Below are 18,234 nucleotides of genomic sequence, written 5' to 3'. Positions count from 1 at the left end.
TACAGTATTGGAAATGCTTTATTGAGGAATGTAAATTAAATTCATGAGACTCAAATTTTGTCAAATGAGACCAAAACATAATATGACAATATCTCAAAATAATAGTAATAAACTTGCTGCCAAATATTAACCAATAATAAAAATCAGAGATGTGAGTATAAATACAATACAAAGTGTCAATACATATACAATACAAATAAAAGCCAGTTTGTAGAGAAAGCTGGTATATTTGACAACTTGAGCAATAATATGGGTTCACAACCAGTAGGTATTTACGTTGGTCATGGAACTAGAAACTGCATCAATACTAAGAAACAGTGTGCACATTGACTGTCTCGGGTCATCAACTGGCATTCACATCATATCCAAAGTTATCCCCAAATTACCCATGAGTAACAAGTTTTCCTTGGGGGGGGGGGAGTAAATAAAGAAATGTAGTGATCAAATGTCATACTTGCAATGAGCTAGCTTGCATAACGGACTATGGGGTGTAGCATTTCTGACTTGCAATAATGGCAGCAAGTACTAATTCATATAAATTATTATAGAGAGGCCTACCAGTGACTAACCATAGCTATACATTGTAAGCTGTGCTGTTTTACATTTGTACAAAGTTTACAATTTTAACTTTCTGTGGGTAATTTTTAAATTGGTCTAGAGGATAGATAGGCTGCAGGAGCCTCTCTGGAATAAACACGTAATATAAACACAAATTATCAAACTACGCCCACATAAGATAACGGAATAACAGAACACAGCCACAAGGTATACGAGTGATTATATTCATAAAACTTTATAATGCCTCAACATGTGCATACGAGTAATTATATCCGTAAAACTTTATAATGCCTCAACAACATCAAAAAATCAAAACAAGCACCGTGATAATGACATTCATATTATGCTAAAGTTATTATGTTCAATAAGATTATCACACTTTTGGGTCACAGAAACAATCCCCAGTCTTATTTGGTACAAATTTACTCCATACAAAATGTAATACTTTAGTAGTAACATATTTCTTGCTTTCTGAAATAAACCTAGTTTGAGAGTGCAATATCAAATTTTAGTAAAAGTAATGAGAAAGAGATTTAAAAAAAAAAATGACTGATACAGTATTTCCAATCTCCCTCTCCCTATATATATATCAAAACGTTCAGAAGTGGTCATTCTGAAAATACATGACATGAAATCAACATATAGTCAAAAAATAAAATAAAAGAGTACATGGTCAAGCTGTTTTCTCTTTTGGTTTACATGGAGAGAACTCCAAAGACTTGTATGTACATATTTTTATACACTTCTTTCAGTTCCAGATAAATTATGTGGCTGGGAGGTCTTGGAATATATGATGAATCATTGTGAAAACCTTCTTCCCCGTTGCTACATTTAATTATATATCAATTGTTTTACGTACGATGTTGCCGAGATGAAATATTTGAGTTTACTTTAAATGTAACCTTATCTCCCAGCATTGCTTTATTTGTCATTCATTATTTGATGGAATAAATGACTTTCAACCACACATCCTCATTATTATTTTCACACAGAATTGAGCAAAAAACTAGCTGTGGAAACGACAGCCCATAAAGAAGGGCTTGTAAAAAAAGTTGCAGAAAAGATGCATATTTGAAACACAAATGGCTCTGGTGACCACTCTCTTTAATTGTGTCACCAAGACTATATATACTATATATCGAAGATTTCTCACTTCTTCATTTCAAAACGTTAAATGTAAAGTTGAATTTTTTGAAAAGTGGGTTAAGGGTCAATGTCGAAAAAACATATTGCTGTTAAAAAAGTCATGTCACGTGGGATAAAACTAAATATGAAAGTATTTGTTCAAAAAGTTACTAGCAAATATTAATCTTTTTTGACAGACAGATGAAAAACTAAATTAATGGTTCCAAATCTTTGATTCTGGAGACATAAAATTCGGAACTTATAGTTCTTTAAAAAAAAAGAAGCAACTAAGTTTGTAAAAATTGCCCACAAATACATCAACTAACAGGAATTCAGAAATACAACTTAGACAAACAAACGTCCCCTGGGACTTATAAAGCACTTCATTAGCATTTTTTGCTTTAAAAAAAATATCAATTTGTAGTGCAAGGGTAAAAGGAGGTAATTGAAATTTTTAAATTAAAATTCTGTGCAAAAATATATTCGAATGTGAGCACTTTGTACAGCATTATAAAATATTCTTATACACAATACATTTTAATTTGATAGCATCTGGGCAGATTTATACACAATACATTGAATTTGATAGCATCTGGGCAGCTTTGGATCCCTTCATATGATATAAACACACATATATATACAGAAATAAAATGGGAATGTTACAAAAATGGAAAGTGCTACATGTAACTATACAAATAGTGAATGGTGTAGACCAGACTCTCAATGCAGTAATATAGAACACCAACTTGTGTGTACATTGTATACTACACGTATTTACCAGTACTCGATTCAATAATAAAACACATTACATTCCAAATTAATGCAGACAGACGTACAAGACAAAACTAATTTTTATTTGATCATATCAAGATTGTATCTACAAACAAAAGTCCAGTAAAAATGCAATGTACATGTACAAGCACTGCCTGTGTATTTTAATACCACTTCCTTGAGAGAACTGACACGGATAGGCACCACACTAAAAACGTACTCAGCAAGCAAGCTTTGATGTCAGCAATGTGCAAAACCATATCTTCATACCTACAATTTTTTTTTTTTTTTGCTATTAAACTGAATTACATAAAATATTTTACTTTTTTTTTAAAGGTAATGAGAAAAAATTTGATTGCTATTATGTTTAACATGATTATTGCTCACAAATGTCTTAAACTAATCCCTTTATTCTTGAATCTTATCGTTTGGAATGAGTTTAACCCTCTCACACCGCACAAGACAGCTCAAACTTTGTGGGAAACATTCTTTGAACTTAATGCTCCATATACTGATGATTTGATTTCAAGTTACCATAAAATATCAATTTGAAATAAAAGGCTTTATAATGGAAAAGGGAAAACTAACTCACAACTTAGTGTAGAAAAGTATGTACTACTGCAGAGACAAAATTCTCCGTCTCTGTTAGAATTTAGTCCTTTTATCTGACACATACATTTTTTCATTAATATTGATATAAAGTGCATGATAGAATTTGACACAGTCAAGTCTCCATGGTAACAGAAACCAGATGAACTATATAAGCTGGCTATGAATCTTCAATTTTATCAAACTACGTACTACTTATTTAGTGCGATCAAATCCCCACTACAGAAAAAACATTCTTACAGCAATGTGCTTAGGATAATTTTGATTTGTTATAAACTTGTTATATCTATTAAGTTCCTATGTTTTAAAACTACAGGGAATGAAAATTACTTTGTTAAAAGCATGAATTAATTAAAAACGTGTTCGCTGTAGCCATATTTGACAGTATGCACCTTTCTATTTAAGAAACTAGTAAGCTTGCTCTCAATCAGGATGTCACAACTGATGACTTTAGACTTCCTTTTTGATCAACAAAACTGCACATGTGATTTGTGGTGTTACAGTACATAATGGAGGCTGACTAAATTTTACTTAAAGCTCTGTAACTTCCCCACCCTCGTCATCCAGCAGAGACAGAGAACCGTAGAAATGAGGTGGAACTCGAACCACATCACTCACTGGTCTGGTACCCTGTATACCATTTAGCTGGTTCCCAGGCCCTTTTGGATTGTTAACAAGTCTCTGACTAGCACTGGTTGTAATATAGTCGACAGCTGGCGGAATGCCAGATTGTATGTTATATTGATTATAGTCAACATACCCACTCAATCCGGAATTGGGAAAATTAATATTCAGGTCATTCGTAAAGTCTGTGCCTGCTAGATCTTTACAATATGATGTAATTGAGGTCTGGTTGCTATCAAGCTTATCTGAATCAGAGTCTTCAGGAATTTCATCTTCTTTGGAACAACTGTGTAAATTGAATGTATCATTTTCAATGTAGTTTTCTGGCTGTTTCCGACGGTCAAGAGTCAGCCTTATATTATAGTTTTCTTTCGTGATTGTAGCACTGTTAGTCACATGACCATTTTTATTTAACGATAGACATGACAAATCATTGGTACAGGGCAGAGAATCACATTTACTAGGTGCTACACGGGCGCTTCCATCGTGTGTACAGACATCCTTTATGGAGTAAGCTTTTCCCGTCACATCCACACAATCGTACGGTGAACACACTGCCAGAGCAGCAGTATCGATTGTCCTATTCTTGAACACCCTGTTCACATCATCTGGTGCCATACTTCTGACGCTTGGGAAGAGCTTGCCTCCGCTGTATGAGTGCATGGCGATATGTGATGGATGAAGCCTACAGAGAAGCGTCTCAGCACTATTCACTACTCCGTGTTTAAGGGACTCGGTAAGGTAGATGTTGTTTCTGAATAAGTTGCATTTATCTTCAGGTGGTTGTGCCTGCGAAGAAGAGAAGCAGTGAAATGTAACACTAATGCTGAGATTCTGAACTGCATTACTAATAAATCTGAATATCACCACTGGGACTGCTCCCATTAAAAAAATGTAACCAACACTATATTTCTAAGTGCAAGTATTGACGTTTGTTTTAATTATTTATTGGGAGCACACCTGTGATATGACTTACAATCTTAATAAAAGCAGCATCACATGCCTATAAAAATATCTTTAAACTGTTGAATATCATTGACATTTATACATTTATTACACTATTACAAAATTAAGGGTTTCAAATCTATGTACAGTGTACATATCCCCCCCCCCCCCCCCCCCCAGTTTTTTCCCCTTGGAACCATCCTAATACCCCTTGCTTGTCGTAAGAGGCAGCTAAATGGAGTGGTCTTTCGGATGAGACTACAAAAACCGAGGTCCCATGTCACAGCAGACGTGGCACGATAAAGATCCCTCCCTGCTCAAAGGCCGTAAGTGCCGAGCATAGACCTACATTTTGCAGTCCTTTACCGGCAATGGTGACGTCTCCATATGAGTGAAAAATTCTCAAGAGGGACGTTAAACAATGTATAATCATTCCTCTTACACTTTACACAGGGCCATGATTTGAACAAAGATTTTTCCTATATATTTGTATGTAAAACTTTGATCCCCTACCACAGTCCTCATACTGAGAAATATAATACAATGAAACAGCAATTATTTATTACTGAAAAAAACATTGGCATGAACATAAATATATTTCTACCTATCACTTTAGACTTATAAATATATTTCTACCTATCACTTTAGACCTAACAATATATTTCTACCTATCACTTCAGACCTAACAATATATTTCTACCTATCACTTTAACCTATAAATATTTTTCTACCTATCACTTCAGACCTAACAATATATTTCTACCTATCGCTTTAGACTTATAAATATATTTCTACCTATCACTTTAGACCTAACAACATATTTCTACCTATCACTTTAGACCTATAAATATTTTTCTACCTATCACTTCAGACCTAACAATATATTTCTACCTATCACTTTAGACCTATAAATATATTTCTACCTATCACTTCAGACCTATAAATATTTTTCTACCTATCACTTCAGACCTATAAATATATTTCTACCTATCACTTTAGACCTAACAACATATTTCTACCTATCACTTTAGACCTATAAATGTCCTGTATACCTTTCTTCCTAAGCTAGTGTCGTAGCTTGTGTTTAGAAGAGGAACATTGGCAGCGCCCTCTCCTGGGGAGGAAGGGTGTGAATACGGCTCGATCTTAGCGTAAATGCTGTTGTCTTCATCATCTTCATCCTCATCGTCTCCATCTTTTGGTGGAGATTTAAGAGGAATGGTTGGAACTGGGAAGTCAGGCTTTAAAAATGACAAGAGTCATCATATTGTAGGATGCATTGTATAAGACTGTACTAAATGATTACATTTGTAAGACGTTCATCTTTGATAAAAAAAAAAACTGCATTTGATAGTACGAGGGGTCAGACCACCAAATTCTGAAACTAGCACCATAAAATCAAAACAAAATTACGAATGTCAATCAAAATCAAAGCTATCATTGTAAAATCAAAATTACAAATGAAAACTTGCATAATTTGGACAAGTGATGAAAATATTCATAAGATACATAACTATTTCTTCAGTTTAATTGCAATAGTATACAAACTTTGTATTGATGCTAGCCTCAGAGTTTTTATCAGTCCTTGTAATTTAATTTTTTTTCATATTTAGTTTAAACATTTAAAAATATAATACAAAGGAACTGAGGATATTTTCATATTACTGATCTTCATCTCTGATGAAGAAAATGTGACACTGTGAAATTTTTTAAAACTAAAAATAACTGTCGCATATTTTTCAGCATCAGGTATAGCAAATCATCGGCCCCTTTATAATACAAGCAATGCAGATGAAGGCCTTACTGTGATTTCATTATATTCACTGAGCACCGAATCTTGTTATTTCCATGATTGAACTAGACCCTGAAATCAAGTGCAATCAACAGCGAGGTGGCTGTTCTATCTTAAATATCAGCTATTAATTGAATTTGTATTTAATCAAAAGCAACTCCACAAAATTCAATGCAAGCAATATTCAACGAAATCACAGTATTCATAAGGGTGCAAATACATGGTGATTCAGAGCCCTGTATAAGAAGATACATTTTAACACCTATTCTACTCATGTTTTTTTTTCACTGAATTTAAAAAAAAAATTATAGAAAGGAAACCTAGTACTATCTTAATTATAGTTTAGAAAATGGAAAATTTCACAGCATAATTTAACTAATCTCAACAGATGCTATAAACAGGTGGATTTTCCCACTTTTTGGGCATACATTTTCAACTGATTTTAATGAACAATATAGAGAGTACATGCATCACCCACAACCAAATTAATATTTGTGATTTAAAATCATTCATCACAATACATAAAATATCTTAAAACTGGTGTGGATGACAGTTGTAAGTAGATTTATAATACACTGTTACATTTTGATGTTATCATTGAAATTCTGTAAAGGAGACTGTTTTACTGCTTTTTAATTTAATTGCCATACTCTTGTCAGTTTCAATAAGTTTGAGCATATATCTTAGTTTTTAGGGTAGATAAATGGTAAAAAAAAAGAGGACTTTTTCCTATTACATTAGGTATTAATGTTCTAAATGAATTTGTGTGAGCTGCACATATAACATATTACACGTAAAGTTCAATGTCTTTGTCCTTCACTGTCCAAGTGTTCATTATATGCCAAATACAGTTTTGAAATACTGAGAATTACTTCATTTTGGTAAAAGGGCCATTAAAAATGGATATAAAATGTTCTATTGAAGATGAGGAAGAGATACTGTCTACTTCATAGGGTAGTTTTACAAAATCTCAGACTGATTCGAAATAACCTACACAAGAATTCAATTTCTCTAGATATGTGCAGAAGTAATAGTAAATGTCTCGATAATCAATTTCTGTATCTACATGCATGACTCCCACTTTGAGTGCCTCAAAAACCTCATAAATATCTAATACAAGCTGGCCATCTCATTCCATTTCCGTATAAAACCTCATAGATATCTAATACAAGCTGACCATCTCCTCCCATTCCCATATAAAGCATGCAATGAGCGCTACTCACATCCAGACACGAGCTTGCTTGCATTGAAGGCTGCATATTCTAAAGCCCAATTAAAGAGTTATCAAAATAGTATACAATGAAACTGCGAGAAATTGAAAGTGAATGCGAGAGAACAGTTCCCCCAAGTTTTATTTCAAAACATTTTGTCCTCAAGCTTTATCACGTTCAGTTGTGGAAAATTTGACCTTGACCTTAATGAAACCTGAGGACTATTCATTTTTGAAATGTGAATATTCATAAAACATATGAGGAAATATCAGGAGAGCTTTGTTAAGGTTATTACCATATATACGTATGGACTGGATATGAGGGTGATTGAGATTTACACCATGGCATGACATGAAACAGAGGGCCAAGTTCTAGTCTCGGGAAAACCATTAACTTGGTATTGGCAGAATTACCAGTAAATAAAGTATTTCATTCATAGAAATCTATTAAGTAACCAATTAAGTTACAACTGAGATTTTTGTGAAATTGGCCTTGCCCAATTTGTAACAGATTCAGTATTTCATTATTACCGAACAATTCAAAGCATCATAAATCACTGTCCTTGTTTTGAAATTGCAATCAATGCAGATTTCTTTAAAAATATATACAAAAGAAATCATTTAACAACTTCACAGTCTCATTTATGAATGTTTTACAATGATTCTGAAATTAGATTGATATACCATATTAGAAACATCCAATATACCAACCCTTACCAAAAAATAAGGCTTCTGGCGAAGTCCTGCGGCGAATCTGCTGCAAACTTAGCGGCAAGGTTACGGCAGATTGTTTGCAGCAACCTTACGGCGACTTTTTACCATGCAAATGAAGTTTGCGGTAAACTTGCCGCAAACTTGAGATTGCCATATATGGAATGGTTTATGGTGAACCTCTGGTGAAGTTTTGCGGTTAACCTTTGGTAAACTTATGATAGCCATATACACTTTGCGGCGAACCTTTGGCAAACATTTTCAGAAAGCCTAATATAGTTTGTGGCAAACCTCTGGCAGCTTTCAAATATACATCCCTAAAACTCCCAATGGCCATAAATACATTAATTATGAACACATTAATTATGAACTTGCATCTAGCATTCATATCAGTTAATTAAAAGAGGAATGACTTGCATTTACATGATTTATGATAGAAAATCAGTTGATGACAATTTCATTTTTAAAATATCAATGGTTATTTTTAAAAGAATGTAATCACTGCTGCTTCTTCATATCTCATGCATGCTTGTAATTTAACCCACTGAAAGCAGTAAATTAATTACCATAAGGACTATCACCATGGTCTAGTAAACTGGTACACCACACCACTTTCTACCAGTATTACTTAGAATAAAATTACAGCTAGTCAGCTAGTGACTAAAAGGATAATACTTTTCAGTAGCCTGTAGGTTTCTTTCATGAAAAGTGTCTTTTACCTTGCCAAAAAAAAACTACACACTAGACCAAGTTAAAGTATAATCTATGACTATATGCAACACCATCAATAACAAATAAATCAATTTATATTGATTTAATATGCATAAAAAACACTTCAAATTTAGAGAATTAGCCATAGATTTATACTGTTCCCAATAATATAAGTTTTTTAATTATAAATAATAAAAAAACAATTACCCACAAGTCACAGTCATTTCCAATAAACTGAATTTTCAATATGCATTTATGATTTTACTTACATCTGGATGAAAAAGCAATGTGTCTATCATGGTTTTCATTTGAAATCACAGCACTTATTCCCACTCAATCCAATTTTTGCAAATTCAGATCAAATAATCAATGTCATCCACGAAAAAAATTACACAATGTTGACTTTTGAATTAAATGAAATAATGCACTTGACGTCTACTTAGATAGTCTATTTTCTTTAACAGCACAGTACATGGTTCCAGTCTTTGTGTTTATGGCTTTCACAATCATGAATGTCTATGTTGTCCATCCCCAATGGTGTAATGGCAAATGCTGTAAGAAAAAGAATTACAAAGATAAATCAAATTTGAATAAACATAATTCAAATTACAAGAATAGTGTTAATTTCTTAAAATATCTTTCATTCTGATTATACCTTTCAAAGCATGACCAAGAGGTGTCTGCAACAAAATCATAATCATTGCAAGTTTTTTCTGCAACTCTTGGTTCATACAAGACATTCATAACTTATTTTAAACAGTGGGGTTTTGTCTTCCCTGTTGTCGTAAAGTATGCTACCAGAGGGCATAGTACATTAGAGAGCACAATAGGAAGGATAACTCTGGGTAGAACATCAAGATATTGAGTGAAACGCGATGAGTACTGTAAATTAAAGTTATTGTCAACATTAATGTTATTATAGAAATTTCAAATTCAGTTGGATATACTTTGGTTTTATTGTTAAATGTGTTGTTTAAATACGACCAGATGGGCTACCATGATTCAAAATAAACTAGACCGGACCAAGCTTTTACTAGTCTGAGTGTGCCCGATGTGCTAACCAAATTAATTACCACACGTGTATACCAATTAAATTATTATTGTCAATATTTTAATTAACTTGCATAACAGCATAAATGCCATTTTATTGATTAAATTATAAATCATATTTGTGAATATTATAATACAAATAGGCCTAGATATTTATTGGCACAAACACAATTATTATAATCATCATAATCTACATACCACTTTCAAATTCAATATCTCCATATGATACATGACACCATCTGTCTAAGGTGCTTGGACTTTCTCCTCCCTCGTTTCCCCTGTTTCCTCTAATTGATGTGATTTTACTAGGCCTATACCAGGGGGGCTGAGTTCTTTGTCTGCGAGAATTGTATCACATACCACCCTTAGAAAACAAAACCATTTCAATAGTTTTGAACTTTTCAGACGTATACACACAGATATATACAGAATAAAAATACATAGGCCTATGGTTTTGCATAAAGCAGAGTACGTCGTATCATGCACTAACAAACGTTCTCTACACTTACTATGCTCCTTCCGGAAGAGCGCAAGTGCGCAAGCGCACCTTGATTAGCATATCAAAATAAACAATATTGTAAACGTATCAAGTACGAACGTTGCACGCGTCTTAATTGAAGTAGTAGCTAGTAGCGAAACTGCACTGTACGTACAAATTATGGAGAATTTTAAAGTGTTGCCCTTTAAATCGATAAATTTAGAGAGGGGGAAATCGAGTAGGAAAAGAAGGGACTTAGAATTGATCAATGGTGACTTTTTTCCAGCAGAGGGTCATACTTGTTTGGAGGTAAACAGAACTAGGGCGTTTGATGCAGATGAAGATGATCACATTGCACTGGCAGTCGCTGCACTGTGTATCAGATATATGCATACATATATTTCGTTACAAAGTAATAATTCAGATCTAGCAATTTCTGAAATGTAAAAAAACAACCTTTAATCAGACAGAAACATCCAATCATGAACGAACACCCAATCTCAATTGGGGTGATCGACGCAAAAATCCATAGAACGACGCATAATGAACCTTTGCGAAATCGAAAGTAGAAAGCCTAAATAATTTCAAACAATTGTCACAAAATCTGAAGAAATTGCACATAATTGTCTAAACTTGTTTAATTTTTGCATCTTTAATATGTAAATCCCTTTTTTTAACCTACCATAACTTTAAAAAAAATCGCCAAAATTCCAAATATTAACCGATTTCTTTGCTGTTTGCATGTCACGTTAGAGTTAAAAAAGAGTTATCAAAGGGCAATAACTGCGCATACTTCATTCGGAAATTACCTATACTATTTTTAGTTGCGCAGTTAGCTAGACGAATCGAAGCGTGGGCAAAGAACGATAACTCATTTTCAATATGGTGGTCAATTTGCATAATTTATTCAAGAGCAAAAGTTGCATTGACGTTTGTTAGTGTCATGTAAAGTGAATGTCCAATAACACGATGGTTATGTCAAATTTAAAATGTATTTTTACACAAACAAATGCAACCAATGCATGTTCTTATCTATGATGAACTTACTGTTTTCGTCGGCAAATCTCCCTGGGAGTAACTCTTCTTCTCGACATGCTGGCTTTCTCTTGAAATTTTCTCTACTTCGAATTGATAGCGCGCGTCAATTTGAATAGTCTTGATCATCAAGATGTATCGACTCGTTCGTACGCACATCTGATAAAAACAAGCGTCTGGGTGACCGAGACGGAAGAAATCGAAAGTTTTCAGGTACTATTTTAAACAAAACGAAATTAGTTTAGCATGCTGATACGCATTTTCTTTAAACAATTTTTTTATTTTACAAAAGGATTTTGTTATTTTAGATAAATAGTTTTATAAACTGGTGTTATTATCAATCTAACTTAAGTATTCAAAGTATTCGGTTTACAACTTTTATAATTCTTCGCCCCGTGTTTACTTTCGGTTTCATTTTGGAACGTGAGACAGTTGCTTGCAAGTTCAGCTAGTAGTTGGTGACTGCGAGGCATTCAAGTACATATTTTATAAACATTTAAAATGGACGGTTCTTTGCGAGGTAAGTAGATGTTTCTTGTATTCTGTAATGTTATAATATATTTGCTTATACTGATATTAGGTAGAAACTGATAATACGGGTGACGATATGAATTAATGACACAGGGTTTTGACACAATCTGAGCAAACTGGTGTATATATTGTATAATAGTGAGATATTATACTATATTTACCAGTTAAAATGCTCAGATTGTGTCAAAACTCGGGATTTTATGACCATGCACCTTGCAGCTGGCGAGTGCATACAATATTTTGCAGGCCAAAACGTATTGAGGTGAATGGTATAACTACTAGATAGTACGTTTAATTATTGAATGATTCAGCAAAATAAAGCTACTAAAGAAATACCCATGCAATGTATTTAATGATGAAGGCAAACCATTGGGGGGGGGGGGGGGGGGGGGGGGGGGGGGGGGGGGGGTAATTAGCTGATATAAACAGTCTGACTAAATATATTTATATATAATTAAATAATATATATATTGATTTCGTATATTTAATCATTTTTGTAGACGATGGCAATAGTGACAAGCATTTAGAAAAAAGAGTAGACAAACTTGGAGAGCTAGGCCTAGATCATACTCTGAAAAGAAAAATCCACCAAAGAAAGCAAAGTGTCCAGCTGTCAGCTGATGTACAAGAATTTTGAGAAGCCCAGTCACAAGTTACATCAGATGATGGCGATTCAATAAATTATTATATTGAAGAACGTATGGAAGAACCTGCGAATGTTGAGGCGGTACAACGATTAATCGAAGAGGCAATCTTTTACAGTGAAGATGATGACAGTGATTTAATTTCCAATGAGAAATGGCATGATCTAATGGACTTTCCAGAAATGGTAGCTGATGATTGAATTTTTGTATTGTAAATAAAATTGTATAAAATTTAACCTGCAGGCATGTTTAGTGTTATTTTAGCTTATAGCCACTGCAGTCTGTTACAGAACCATTAATGCTTTAAGTATAATATCAATTTTAGAAAACAAATGTGCATTAACAAAAAGAATAATTCCTTTGTAAGATTTTAAAACTTGCTATGGATTAATCTTGAATTCAGTTAATACAAAATGACAGATCACCTACATTACAAGGCAGTATATAATAAAATCTAAGATCTTTGGTATACTTGCAGCGAACTGTAATTTCATTTGCCACAAGTTCACCGCTACCAGGGAGTATTTGGATCTCTTGTGATATACAAACATGGTAAAGAAAGATTTCTGGTATACTTCCAGCGAACTTCATGTTTGTTCGCCACAAGTTCATTGCTACCGGCGAATGGCTGCGAACTAGTGTTTAAGCTTTTGGTGAACAAAATAGTTAGCCGCTAGTTTACTGTAAGTTTGCCGCAAGGTTGCCGCATACTGTATAGTTTGGTAAGGGAATTAACAGCCAATCAGAAATCAGAATTTCAAAATCCATGTGAAAATGTAATTCTAACGTCAAAGACTAGGAGAAATTCTCCATAGTCATGATTTATTGACTATTCATTTACATAGAAAAAAAAAAATCTATTGAGGTATGAAAAAAAGTTCTTACCACCGGAGGAAGTGGGACATTGGGAATGACAATATCGTAGGGCTGTAGATTACTCTTCACTGTATGATAACATCGCCTAAAATGACAAGTAGTGATAAAGTTATACATATTTTCATAATTCATTTGCTTGTATGATTTCAGTTTCTTTACTCAAACCAATATTGATGTTGCTCCTAATTTGTCACATTGTTGATACCCTCGACTGATCTTGTCTTCTATGATGAGCAGGAAACAAGATCTGCCGTGAGTATCCGACAATGATTTTTTTAATGGCTTTTTGTAAACTGAGTAATCTGGAATTACTCATTTTCACTCAATATAACTCAAATGGAAAAATTCACTTAATGCACGAAATCATTTCCAGTTTGGAAAAAAATTCCTGCTTGTGCCTAATTTCAAACAAATCTTTAGTGGAAACTTTATATTTTTATTACCTGTAAAGAGGTGGATAAAATGTCAATAAGGTTAATGGGCTTCGCTCGTCTCAACGGTCACACCGTACAACATTTTACCTTATAAAGCTTTTATTTCCAGACTTCATTATGGAAGAACAGCTAGGGCATGTGAATTTGTAAAGTTCTTGAATTTTATGAAAAAATGGCACATTTTAATTGACAAACACTTTAATTTTATGATTTAATCTCATGGATCAAGCTGTGGAAAGTTTAAATTGTGTTGTATGAGAACTGTCGTAGTTTCATATTGCTGATGATATGGAAATGGACTGACCCAATACTGAATACGACCCCACATAGAGAATTAATGGACTGACCCGATACTGAATATGACCCCACATAGAGAATTAATGGACTGACCTGATACTGAATATGACCCCACAATGAGAAATGGACTGACCTGATACTGAATATTACCCCACATAGAGAAATGGACTGGCCTGATACTGAATATGACCCTATATTGAGAAATGGACTGACCTAATACTGAATATGACCCTATATTGAGAAATGGACTGACCTGATATTGAATATGACCCCACATAGAGAAATGGACTGACCTGATACTGAATACGATCCCACATTGAGAAATGGACTGACCTGATACTGAATATGACCCCACATAGAGTCAGTGCAAATACGACCAGTACTGCGATAATGATGCCAATTATTTCTTCTATCTGCAAAACTGCAAAAAATAATGAACAAATTATTCTAAACATCCCTACATTTCTGTTACAAGAAGATAAAATACTGTAAACCAACATTTATTCACGACAATTTTATTTCGCGATTTACCAGTCATAAACTGGTTCCCAGGAACAAATTTTAGTGATCAAGATAATTTTCATTCAATAAATGCAGCGGACATTGAAGGCCTTTTTGTGGCATTAAGAAATATTTGCGATGACCAGGTTCTTGTAAATCTTGTACATGAATAGAGTGATGTAATCTTCTTATAGATGGAAAATAACTCACAGGAGTTAACGTTTCTGTAACCGTAAACCTGACTTTACATATGAATATAGCTCTCAGGAGTTAACGTTTCTGTAACTATAAACCTGACTTTACACATGAATATAGCTCCCAGGAGTAACGTTTCTGTAACCATAAACCTGACTTTACACATGAATATAGCTCTCAGGAGTTAACGTTTCTGTAACCATAAACCTGACTTTACATATAAATATAGCTCTCAGAAGTTAACGTTTCTGTAACCATAAACCTGACTTTACACATGAATATAGCTCTCAGAAGTTAACGTTTCTGTAACCGTAAACCTGACTTTACACATGAATATTATCTCATGACAAACATATACCTGATTCAGGAATTGTGGTGTATAATGCATCAGTGATGGGCCCTAATCCTCCCTCGGCTTCAGCTACCATCACAAATCTGTAGGTGGATCCAGGTTCTAGATCCTGGACAACTGTATGGTGTATCTTACCGAAAACCGTAACATTTGATTCTTCCTCTATTCAATAAAAAGAATTTTCAGAGTTCTTCTATCAGTTTAAATGGGAAATGTTTACAGAAACACTAACAGAATTTCAGAGTTCTTCTATCACTTTATATGGGATATGTTTACACAAACACTAACAGAATTTCAGAGTTCTTCTATCAGTTTATATGGGATATGTTTACACAAACACTAACAGAATTTTTAGAGTTCTTCCATCGGTTTATAATATGGGATATGTTTACATAAACACTAACAGAATTTCAGGGTCTGTCTGAGATATGTTTACATGAATTCCCAGTACATGTATGTATATATCCAGGGTTTTTTTTAAGAGTCTGTAAGGGGCCGAAATAAGGCCCCATTCCCAATGCTACAAAACAGATGTTTTCCCCAATTTTTGCTTTAAATTTCCAAATAAGGAAATCAGATCAAAGCAGTGTAGTCTTATTGTTCATAAATCTCCTTCACAGGCCCACAGATTACAACTTTTGTTTCAAAATTGCCATGTAAACCTAATTTTTTTGGCCTCTGATTATTTAAATGAGGTAAACTTTGACCAAAATGTAAGTCAAAAGGAGTCCAATTATTCCTTAATGCACTGGTTTATTTTTCTCCCTACAGTGTTGAGTTCTTTCATCCCTAAAATATTTTATCCCAATTTCAAGCAAATGTCACTATTTTTCCCAATTGGAAAGGCCCAGGCCCCTGAAATCAACACCTTAAAAAAACCCTGGTATCTCTTACTGAGAAATAGCAAAATACAAATTGTAGCTACAGTGTAAATCATTTTGATATTCTCTAGATATATAAAACTACCGGTAATAAGTTACTGTACACAGGGAACTATTCCCCCCTTTTATTTTTGCCCCTTTTACCCTCATTATCAGTGTGTGAATTTAAGACTGGGCAAAATTGTTTTTTCTCCTATCTCTCTTTTAGCACAACTGTGTCTGGGCAAATTTAAAATGGGCTGAAATTGTCTGCAAGTGTAAACAAGAGGTCCATGGGCCACATCACTCACCTGAGTCACCTTGGCCAATATCTAAAGATTTTCCCTATATATTCGCATGTAAAACTTTGATCCCTATTGTAGCTGCCAGGGGCCATGATATTACAAACTTGAATCTGCACTATGTCAGGAAACTTTCACATAGATGTAGATATAGATGTAAACTTCTTTGGCCCAATGGTTCTTCAGAAGAAAATTTTCTCCATATATTTGTATGTAAAACTATGATCCCCTATTGCAGCCCCATTCTACCCCCGGGGTTCATGATTTTAACAAACTTGAATCTGCACTATGTCAGAAAGCTTTCATGTAAATTTCAGCTCTTCTGGCTCAATGGTTTTTGAGAAGATTTTTAAATGGCTGCACCCTATTTTTGCATATTTGTGATTATCTCCCCTTCGAAGGGGGCATGACCCTTCATTTGATAAAACTTGAAAGCCCTTAACCCAAGGATGATTTTGGCCAAGTTTGGTTAAAATTGGTCCAGCAGTTCTGGAGAAGAAGTCGAAAATGTGAAAAGTTTACAGACGTACAGATAGATGATGGACAACAGGTGATCGGAAAAGCTCACTTGAGCTTTATGCTCAGGTGAGCTAAACATAGCCAAAGTAACACAAAGGAAAAATAACTCTATATACAGTACATTGTGACCCAACATTTGCTTCAGGGGCCATGATTGTAAGAGATCTTAAACACCATCATGTCAACAAAGTAAAAAGTTACAAAGAAATTTTGTTAGAATAACTTCCCCTTCACAATTCAAGCCATGAGTTGTACCTGTACAGTTTCCCCAGGTTTCTGCCTGGCAGTAGGTCAGCAGATATCTCCGTATATAACCATCTGACTCGTGACATTGGAGAGGGTCCCACTCGACTTTAACACTGTTCTCAAACCTGAATGGAGACAGACGGAAATTCTTGGGAGCTACAAGTGGCCCTGAAACATGGAAAGTATTGTAAATTTGAAAATAGCAGTTGCTAATCAAAAATTATATTAAAAACACACCTGATGTAAAATCTAACCCTCATTGACCAGCAGCAATTTATCATACCACACATCTTCGGTATGATGAAAATTCAATAGTCCAAATACTTCACTCAATTTTTTTTTATTTGACTAGATTTGAGTCATCCTGATGTTTGCATGAACAGTTAAAATTTTCCAAATGGTCAGCTGGATTATGTAGTTACAAATATTTCATTGTGATGGTTAAAGTTTGTACCAATATGAAAAGGCACAAATATCATTCTACAATGGCACATTATGGAATATTTCTTGGCCTTAGTCGGTAGTTTATACTTACTACCATTCTTCATGTAGGTACAGGTGCTCCACTTAATTCCAGAACTTATCCAGGTATCCGAATTTGAAGAACTAACTTCCACAGAAATACCAAATAACATGTTAGGTACAGACTTTTTATCCAACTGCATGGTGTAATGCGTATCATTTGGATGTAAAGTTTTCCACTGGATGGTTTCCTGAAATGGAACACAAAATTGTTTTAAAAATTACCTCAGTTTCATGTGATATTTCTTGTTGTAAACAAATTCTGTTTCAAGGGAAACCATTCCTTCCTTTGATACCCACCTGACAAATTTGGATGAGGTGCGCCCCCTGGCACCA

General features: G+C 34.2%; 1 protein-coding gene and 2 long non-coding RNA genes across 8 annotated transcripts in view; 1 reads left to right on the top strand and 2 right to left on the bottom strand.

The window, feature by feature from the left end:
• Nucleotides 1-18,234, bottom strand: part of LOC125668409 (uncharacterized) — an 85,395-nt gene continuing 67,161 nt past the window's right edge. For 2 of the 5 annotated variants that reach the window (XM_048902555.2, XM_056162662.1), the window contains exons 10-18: nt 18,199-18,234; nt 17,912-18,089; nt 17,386-17,544; nt 15,456-15,611; nt 14,735-14,822; nt 13,680-13,755; nt 7,648-7,686; nt 5,685-5,873; nt 1-4,476 (exon numbers count right to left, since the gene is read on the bottom strand). The exon at nt 18,199-18,234 is cut by the window's right edge and continues 131 nt beyond it. In XM_048902555.2, coding sequence (XP_048758512.2) covers nt 3,595-4,476; nt 5,685-5,873; nt 7,648-7,686; nt 13,680-13,755; nt 14,735-14,822; nt 15,456-15,611; nt 17,386-17,544; nt 17,912-18,089; nt 18,199-18,234 — 1,803 coding nt within the window. In that variant the 3' untranslated portion in view covers nt 1-3,594. The remainder of the gene's footprint in view (nt 4,477-5,684; nt 5,874-7,647; nt 7,687-13,679; nt 13,756-14,734; nt 14,823-15,455; nt 15,612-17,385; nt 17,545-17,911; nt 18,090-18,198) is intronic. The other 3 variants (XM_056162664.1, XM_056162665.1, XM_056162663.1) reach the window with 2 other exon arrangements.
• LOC130054133 (uncharacterized) lies at nt 9,145-11,533 on the bottom strand. 2 transcript variants are annotated; one of them, XR_008802416.1, is made up of 3 exons: nt 11,267-11,533; nt 10,305-10,470; nt 9,145-9,608 (listed from the first exon to the last, which is right to left on the bottom strand). It is a non-coding gene; the product is annotated as an uncharacterized LOC130054133 (long non-coding RNA). The 2 variants fall into 2 exon arrangements; XR_008802415.1 differs by having other exon boundaries at nt 10,305-11,533.
• On the top strand, nt 11,633-13,036 carry LOC130054132 (uncharacterized). The gene is made up of 2 exons (XR_008802414.1): nt 11,633-12,139; nt 12,651-13,036. It is a non-coding gene; the product is annotated as an uncharacterized LOC130054132 (long non-coding RNA).

This window comes from Ostrea edulis, chromosome 4 (assembly GCF_947568905.1).
Source record: "Ostrea edulis chromosome 4, xbOstEdul1.1, whole genome shotgun sequence".
Taxonomy (NCBI): Eukaryota; Metazoa; Mollusca; class Bivalvia; order Ostreida; family Ostreidae; genus Ostrea; species Ostrea edulis.
This window is presented reverse-complemented; position numbering and strand designations above follow the sequence as displayed.